The following is an 8,672-nucleotide window of genomic DNA, read 5'->3' as shown; positions in this document are numbered from 1 at the left end:
TCATGATAGTTATCCTCTTTTTTTTTTTTTTTTAACCTCTGATCGATACAGTGATGCTATAATTTCCTGGGACAGTGTTAAACTCTGCTGGACAGTGGATGAATATTTTTTGGGTGAATTGACTGCTCTCACTTTGCCCATGGTCCATTGCTAATCCTCCGCTAGTGGTGATGTATGGAAGTGAGGGGCGTCAGCAACATTGAAAGACATCACATTCTAGGAGTGCAATCGTTACAGCAATTCGAGAGAAGTCCTGATTGTACAATGTGTGCATTGATTATGCTATAGCAATCCAAATGCTAAATTTACGTGACGTATAGCCAATTCACATTTTCTTGCATATTCTGGATAAAACGTGTAGTTGAAGTTACTGTAGCACAGTAATAAAGGCACTGGAAGCCAGTATTATGGCTGGCACGATGATGCCGAGTCAGGAGCAAGGTGCCTCGACTCAGAACCCGGCTCTGGAGGAACACCAAGCGCCGATCTCGCCAGCGTGATAGCCGTGCTTCCTTTTAGGGAAGCACCAAGATGGTCCTCCAAGAGTCCTAGAGAGAAATCCAGGGAGTGTATCGGTTGGCCAGTCAGTGTGATGACGCACTTCCGGCGCCGCCGCCTTTTTTTTTTTTGTCGCGCGAGATTTGGTTTGTGAGGTTCGACAAGTAGCAGTCACCATCTCTGCTTGCTGAAAAGCTTCAGAGGTCGCCGGTAACCCACGGTGAGCTTGTCTGAGAAGGACGGGAAACGGCCCGAGGGATGCGGGCACGGCTACTGCTGGTACCGGGGTCCTCTTGTCGATCCCGGGGCTCGGCTCGGTAGCGTCGAGAAGTGGCGCTGGAAGGCCCGCAACGCTGGCCGCAGGCTCTTACTCCCTCGTTTCTCTGTACTCGGGGCAGCCCGCGGCCCACTCAGAATCGGATACGGACACACATTCGGGTGTTAACTTCGAAACCCTCAAAAAGTTTTAACTGTCCACGCTCCAGGACATTCTAGCAACAGAACACACCCCTTGGTCGTTCCACCCGCTTGTCTTTGCCCCGGATGCGGAAACCCCAACCCTACCCCTCGGCTAGTGTACGATTTCAGTTGGTCCCAGAAAATCGGTTGGTGATCAGTTATCTTCGCCTGGCATAGTGTACACCGGTCTTGAAACTTGTTACCTTTGGAGAGCAAAATGTTGAGAAGACTTAAATGTATTCCCTACCTGTCTCCAGGATGTCCCATTTTGGAAAATATGGAGCCCTGCGATTTGGATAGGCTCATATGAATGTTAAATCTAACAGGAGTAATCTATCAATCATGCACCTAATATATGTCCAGTGTTTAACATAGTTTCCTATGCACAGTATTGGAGATGTAGAAAGATTTCTTTACCTCTTGACATTGTTCATTATATTCTTCTCATTACAGTCTTAATTTTTACTCCACTGTCATAATTGTCAAGGTTCATAGGTTAACATTTGATGTCCCTGCCATTAGTCAATTGTGTTGGGAGTGTGATTTGTTTTCCAACGTAGCTTGTTGTTTAGGCTTCAACTCCTATAGTTTTCCCCATAGGAAAACACTTCCATAGGGAGTGTTTTGTGTGTTTTGCAGGGTGACCTCTGTTGTAGTTCCGTTCCCAGATGATTTCCCTTTCACAGATTGTCAGCTGTACAAATCAGACCTTTTTGCTTAAGTCCTTTTGTTTGATATGCTATTCGTATTAAGTATCCATTGTAAGGGACATTTATTGCTGATACAATGACAGTGTCATGTGAATTAGACTCCACAACTACAAGGGTTACCTATTTGCTCAGTAGGAATCACTGCTTTTGTTACCCTTGGAGAGAAACCATCCATGAGTTTAGCAGCATTACTTGTGTAGGTTGACATTGTGTTTTCTTTTAAGGTACTTCTCTTTACACGCATACATATTTCTCCTTCCTGGACTCCCTGTAACTTCCAAGATGCAGTTTCTAGCCTCTCCTGACAGCTGTTTCTCTGACACCTTCAGCTTCCTCTACCTTGCTGAATGACTTTCTGGATTCACTAAGAAGAGTCATTGGAGAGAGGGGCAGTGCACTGGCTGCATAGTCTTTTTGTCGGATGCTGTTGCAGTACCCTAAGACTTAAGGCAAACTGCAGATACGGAGTTGGAATGGAAGTTGTTCTTAAGGTCTATGAGTATGTGCAATTTTATGTGTTTATATGCTTTTTAAATATCTTTGATCCAACTGACGGCAGCTCTTTGTATTTCAGGTGTTGTTTTTAATGCGTAAATATCCATGATTCACTCTTGAAAGGCAAAAGACTTACTTCCTAATGATGAACTAATTAAATGACCCAGAATGAGAATTGGAACTACTTTAGAAATGAAATAGTTTTGTTTCCTTATACTATAATATTAGGAACTTGGAGTATTTGGGACCATTATGAAGTTGATGGATTCTTTTAATATGGTAGTGTTTTCTTTCTCATCACCCACTCCCAACACCTTTATAAAACTGAATATCTTGTATTTAGGGGAAAAATAGTCATAGGGAGACATCACATATTCCTAATCAACTATTTTCAAGGTCTGTTCAACTTTTATTACTTCAGTTGTAGAAACTCTCTTGTTCTAATATTAAGTAGCAGAGGAGGAAGAACATGCTGAGGTCTTACAGTGTTTAATGGATTTCTTCTATATAATTAATACCTACCTGTACTGTAGGGATTTCAGGGATCTTAACTATTTAGAATTCCAACTTTCTTTTCCACCTATAGCATTCTGTTTACTGTCACCCTAGTTTCCTTTTCTGTTTCCTTTCCTGTGATATCTTCTCTGGATTAGCTGAAATGATAGTCTTCTCAGTCCACTTTTTCATCGCTCATTCCTTGGATGATTCTACCTCCTTTCTGCATTTCTCTGTAATTCTACTATTTCCCCTTTGTGAGACTAGAGTTGTCCCTGGTAATAAGCAGTAACTAATGAACAGTTATTTACCTAGTCTTCAAAACAGGATGGGTCAGCGGTTGTATGTAGGACTTATGGTCAATAGAGTTATTGTCATTAATGTTTTTTTCTTTACCTTCAGCACCTGAGTCTTTTACCTTTACCCAAGAAAAGAATAAAAGAGGTCAGACGATGACAACTGTGTCCTCAACAGCCAGGCCCCAGGTAAGCCGGTTTTTTTCTGTCTCTGTACATATCTCTGTGTGTATATACATATATGTTTATTAGATACATACATAAAGATGTCTATATATACACATTTACATAGATATATAAAATACTTTTATATATGCATATATATATATATATATATATATATATATATATGTATATATACACACTATATATGCACATTTCTCATTGTGGTTTAATTTCCACAACACAAGTCTTAACAGTATAGCTCACTTTTTGGAACTATGTACGCCTGTATGACCGCACTCAAATAAAGACATAGAACATTATTAGCACCCCAGAAGGCCCCTTCATACTGCTTCCCAAGCAATCCATAGCTCATCCCAAAGTTAACCACTATTCTGACCTCTGTCACCATGGGAAAGTTTTGTTTATTTTTGAATTTCATGTAAGTGGAATCGTTCAACATGTATTCTTTTGTATCTGTCTTCTTTTGCCCAACATTATGTCTGAGAAGTTCACCGACGTTGCACACAGCAGTGATTTGTTCTATTTCACTTCGAGTAGTTTTTGATTTTGTGATAATAGCATATTTTATTTATTCGTTCTACTGTAGGTGGACTTTTGGTTGTTCCCATTTTGGGCTACCATGAATAAGAATGCAGTAAACATTCTTGTCTTTTTGTGGACACAGACCCTCATTTCTCTTGGATATATCTCTGTGAGTAAAATTGATAGCTCATAGGGTATACATTTGGCTAGTTTTAGTAGATGCTGCCCAACAATTTTCTGAAATGATTCTTCCAATTTACATTTCTACCAGCAGTGTACAGTTGCTTCACATCTTTACCAACACTTATTGTCATTCGTTTGGAGTATCCCATTGGGGTTTTAAAAATTTCCTCTTCTCCAGTAAGCAGTGATGCTGAGCACCATTTCATAAGTTTATTGGCATATCCTCTTACGTGAACTCCCTGTTCAGATATTTTTTTGTATTTTTTATTACACTGTACCTTTTTTCTCCCACATTGTATAGTTTCTTATAAGTCCTTTGTCAAATATATGTATTATTAAATAACTTCTCCTAGTCAGTGGCTTGCATTTTCACACTCCTAATGGTATCTTTTAACAAACAGATATTTAATAAAGACCACTGTATCAGTTTGTTTTGCATAAGAAATCTTTTCTTAGTCAAATATCACAAAGATATTCTTCTATGCTTTCTTCTAGAGAATTTATTGTTTTGCCTTTTTACTTAGGTGTGTGATTCATCTCAAATTAAAGGTGTGAGGCATGGATCAAACTTCTTTTTCCTCCCATACATGTATCCAATTGACTCAGGATTATATATTGATCTATCTTTTACCCACTGAATTGCTCTAGTTACTTTGTCATACATTTGAAGAACATATGTGACTGTCTGTTTTTAAAATCCTATTCAGTTCTATTAGTTGAATTTTCTGTCTGAACTAGTATTTCATGACACTCACTATTCATGAGTTACATGGAATTTTGCAACACATTATAACATGGAGGGCTTTTCTTCAAGGTAATTAAAAATACATCAGAAAGATAATTGACAAAACTTTCTTTGGCACCTGGCTCATAGGTTCCATTAATCTCATATTCCATGTTAAGACCATTTCCACTAGAGCTCTATTTCTGAAATACAGACCTCAACTCTAGGGCTTAAAAACTTCCAATAGCCACCTTTTTAGGCCTGTCTTGAGCCTTATGCACCAAGTTGGTCTAGACCCTAGTCTTTCCCAAGTAAGCAGTATTTTCCTATGCCCCTCTAACCTTACTACTTCTGCTTGAAGGTGGCTTGTGGGTGGGAATTCACTGACAGATCGGAGAGCTTTGTGCTTGGGTTAGTGGGCAAAGAGACAGGCAAGAAAGGATTGGAGTGAGGCCGGGCACAGTGGCTCACACCTAATCCTAGCACTTGGGAGGCCAAGGTGGGTGGATCACCTCAGGTCAGGAGTTAGAGACCAGCCTGACGAACATGGAGAAACCCCATCTCTACTATAAATACAAAATTAGCCAGGCATGGTGGTGCGTGCCTGTAATCCCAGTTACTCAGGAGGCTAAGGCAGGAGAATCACTTGAACCTGGGAGGTAGAGGTTGCAGTGAGCCAAGATCATGCCGTTGCACTCCAACCTGGGCAACAAGTGCAAAATTCCATCTCAAAACAAAAAACAAAAGCAAAACGAATGAAGGATTAGAACAAAAGTAGAATTGGGAAATGGAGTAATATGAGTAACCCAAATAATTACTGGGATATATACAAATTGGGGAGGGACTTAGAGCTAAAATGTCAGCTATGTTCAGGCATCAGTTCTCCTACATGTGCACTTCTTTTTTTTTCTTCAACAGAGTCTCGCTCTTGTTGCCCAGGCTGGGGTGCAATGGTGAGATCTCAGCTCACTGCAACCTCCACTTCCTGGGTTTAAGCGATTCTCCTGCCTCAGCCTCCCGAGTAGCTGGGATTAAAGGCATGTGCCACCATGCCTGGCCAATTTTTGTATTTTTAGTAGAGATGGGGTTTCTCCATATTGGTCAGGTTGGTCTCGAACTCTTGACCTCAGGTGATCTGCCTGCCTTGGTTTCCCAAAGTGCTGGGATAACAGGCATGAGCCACTGCGCCTGGCCCTACATGCATACTTTCATGCTCAGGCCCATGCCCACGCCCAGCTCCTGTTCAGCTGGTTCAGTGTCTGTGTTGAGGTCATGTGTTTAGAAGCTCATAGCAGAGGTGTAATTGTAGTTACTGGGAAAGTATGCTGAACTCTGGCTACCTTTAATTCTGCATCTTCCTCCACACCTAAATTTCACACAAAAACTCCGCAGGCACGTGAAGGACCCAGTACTGAATATGTATCATCATAGGTGCCCTTCTCAGGTCTCTCATTGACAGTTTTGACCAGCACCAAAGTACTGAGGTCTGGGAAACTAGGAACTTGTCGTTTCAGGAATCAGTGGCTTTTGATGACGTGGCTGTGTACTTCACTAAGAAGGAATGGGCCATCATGGTGCCTGACCAGAGGGCCTTATACAGGGATGTGATGCTGGAGAACTATGAGGCTGTGGCCTTTGTAGGTAAGGCCTCTCTGCTGCTGGTTTCTGCCTGGGCCCTCAGGTTGAAGGGCTCTTTTATAATTATAAGCTGACCCCAAATAGCAATTTCAGAGGTTGCCAGGTGTGGAAAGCCTTGATGTCTATTGACCTGCAAAGGGCTTGCTTTCTTTTTCTATCATCAAAGCTACCCTCCTTCCCTACCTGCCTTAGAGGTGATTCTGAGTACAGTAGGGCTTGAGCTGTATCTTGATACTCTTAGCCTAGTATTGAACCTCCAAATTATCTTGAGAGATCCCAGCCAGCTACTTTGTCTCCCTCTGGGAGTTACTCCTGTAGCCATTTGTCTTTTTCCCACAGTGGGAGATTTCCATTCTCTGACAAAGCAGGTGAAAATTTTCTTTCCCTTTAAATAGAAATCTGCTTTCCAGGGTATTTCAGGCTTCCTTGGAAGAACTTCCCTGACTCTTCTTCCCAGGATCCCTCCCTGTACCTCTTTAGGGTACCTCTCATATAACCCACCCAGGAATTATCCTCCTCACCTCCCTTGCTTGTCTTGGAGCCATGGGCTTGAGTTTGACCCCCGTGACTATGCTCATTGTTATGTTATGTTTTCTTCCCTTCAAGCAGTGCCACCCACTTCCAAACCAGCTTTGGTCTCTCATCTGGAGCAAGGGAAAGAGCCCTGTTTCACCCAGCCACAGGGAGTCCTAAGCAGGAGCAACTGGAGAGCAGGCTTTATAGGTGAGTTAAGCAAGAGGGATCCTCTCCAGCTTCACCTCTTCCTTTGCCTTCATTTTATCGAAAGGAAAGGTGTGTGTTCTCTGTGCCCAGCATCATGGAGTACATTGGGATCATCAATCACATTCTTTCTGACTGGTGTGGTATTCATTGCTTCTCATCCCTTTAAATTGTAGTGCACAACACCCTGCTTCAGTATTTCACACACGGGGATGCTTTTATCCCTTGGTCATTTGTGATCACTTTTTTTCCAGTTTCTCTAGTTTTGGAAAATTGATAAACTTGGTGCAGTATTATCTTGTCCACTGACCAATAGAACAAGTAGAAAAAATTACCGTCTTTCATCAGAATTAATATGTAAAAATTAATAAAGTTTTTATACTGAAATATTAAGGTAGCTTATAGTTATGATTTTCCTCCCCTCTAGGATACTCGGAACTGAGAAGATATACTTACTTAGCTAAAGCAATGTTATGTGTAATAAAATCAAAAATTCTTCAAAATCATCGATGCTGGGAAGACAGGAGAAAGGCTTAATTCTTGCCATTTAAATACCAGTTTTCTAAGTCAGGAGTTGATGTAAGAGCCCTCTTAAATGATGTCAAATGCACGTTTTCTTTTTCTGTAGACTAGTTTCTGTAGATTTAATGTTTTTCATTCATTAAAATAATTCATTTTGATGTACAAAGCAGGCTCTCATGTCCTTTTTTAAACAGCTTTGTGGAGATATAAATCACAAATCATGCAGTTCATCCATTTAAAGTATTTAATTAAGTGGGATTTAGAATATTCACAGAGTCTTGCAAGCATGCCACAGTCTACTTTTAGATCTTAGAAACCTCTACTGTTAGGAATCATTCACCATACCCATCTCCCAACTCTTGGTTTTAGGAAACTAACTTTCTACTTTTTGTTTCTATAGATTTGCCACTGGCTTTCACTTAACATAATGTTTTCAAGGTTAATCCATTTTGTAACATGTATCAGTACAGTAGTATACAAGTTATAATGCAAATGTATTTTCTCATGTGTGCATACTCTAGATGAGGCGTCCCCAAACTTTTTACACAGGGGGCCAGTTCACTATCCCTCAGACCGTTGGAGGGACGCCACACACTGTGCTCCTCTCACTGACCACCAATGAAAGAGGTATCCCTTCCTGAAGTGCGGCGGGCTGGATAAATGACCTCAGGGGGCTGCATGCGGCCCACGGGCCCTAGTTTGGGGACGCCTGCTCTAGATATATACTTGTTGGGTCATACGGTAACTCTTAGTATAACATTTTGAGGAATGCCAAAACTTTTTCTAAAGTGGCTATACCAATTTACATTCCCTCCAGCAATGTATGAGGGTTCCTAATTCCTCACATCCTCACTAACACTATTGTCTACCTTTTTGGCTGTAGCCATCCTGGTGATGTGAAGTGCTGTCTCATTGTAGTTTTATTTACATTTCTCCAGTGGCTAATGGCATTGAGCATCTTTTTATGTGCTTATTGGCCACTTAATGTGTTCTCTTTGGAGAAATATCTATTCAAACTCTGCATGTTTTATTTAAACTTGGTTATTTTTCCTTTTATTTTTGTGTTTTAAAAGTTCTGACATTTGGATACTAAATCCATATCAGATAATGGCTTACAAACATTTCATCCCATTTTGTGGATTGTCTTTTTACTTTCCTAATATTATCCTTTGAAGCACAACAGTTTTGAATTTTGATGAATTTGTTTTGTATTTTCTACATACA

At 40.7% G+C, this 8,672-nt stretch overlaps 1 protein-coding gene across 4 annotated transcripts; it reads left to right on the top strand.

Annotated features, from left to right (window-relative positions):
• Positions 1–602: 602 nt before the first annotated feature.
• Positions 603–7,614, top strand: KRBOX1 (KRAB box domain containing 1). 4 transcript variants are annotated; one of them, XM_010336966.3, is made up of 6 exons: positions 603–718; positions 1,997–2,166; positions 3,060–3,142; positions 6,083–6,209; positions 6,816–6,929; positions 7,354–7,614. In XM_010336966.3, the coding sequence occupies exons 2-6, from the start codon at positions 2,163–2,165 to the stop codon at positions 7,461–7,463; spliced, it is 438 nt and encodes a 145-aa protein (XP_010335268.1). In that variant the 5' UTR covers positions 603–718; positions 1,997–2,162; the 3' UTR covers positions 7,464–7,614. The 4 variants fall into 4 exon arrangements, with proteins under 4 accessions (XP_010335268.1, XP_010335267.1, XP_003926260.1 ...); XM_010336965.3 differs by having other exon boundaries at positions 6,813–6,929; XM_003926211.2 differs by lacking the exon at positions 1,997–2,166.
• The last annotated feature ends 1,058 nt before the right edge of the window (positions 7,615–8,672 follow it).

The sequence above is a fragment of the Saimiri boliviensis genome, chromosome 8 (assembly GCF_048565385.1).
Source record: "Saimiri boliviensis isolate mSaiBol1 chromosome 8, mSaiBol1.pri, whole genome shotgun sequence".
In the NCBI taxonomy this organism is placed as follows: Eukaryota; Metazoa; Chordata; class Mammalia; order Primates; family Cebidae; genus Saimiri; species Saimiri boliviensis.
Note: the sequence above shows the minus strand (reverse complement) of the source record. Positions and strands in the feature narration are given on the sequence as shown.

Bases quoted from the DNA above. Each gene is read 5' to 3' on its own strand.
- KRBOX1 (XM_010336965.3), top strand. The intron at 6,210-6,812 runs GTAAGGCCTCTC...CTTCCCTTCAAG, and splicing joins TGAGGCTGTGGCCTTTGTAG to CAGTGCCACCCACTTCCAAA. The intron at 6,930-7,353 runs GTGAGTTAAGCA...CCTCCCCTCTAG, and splicing joins CTGGAGAGCAGGCTTTATAG to GATACTCGGAACTGAGAAGA.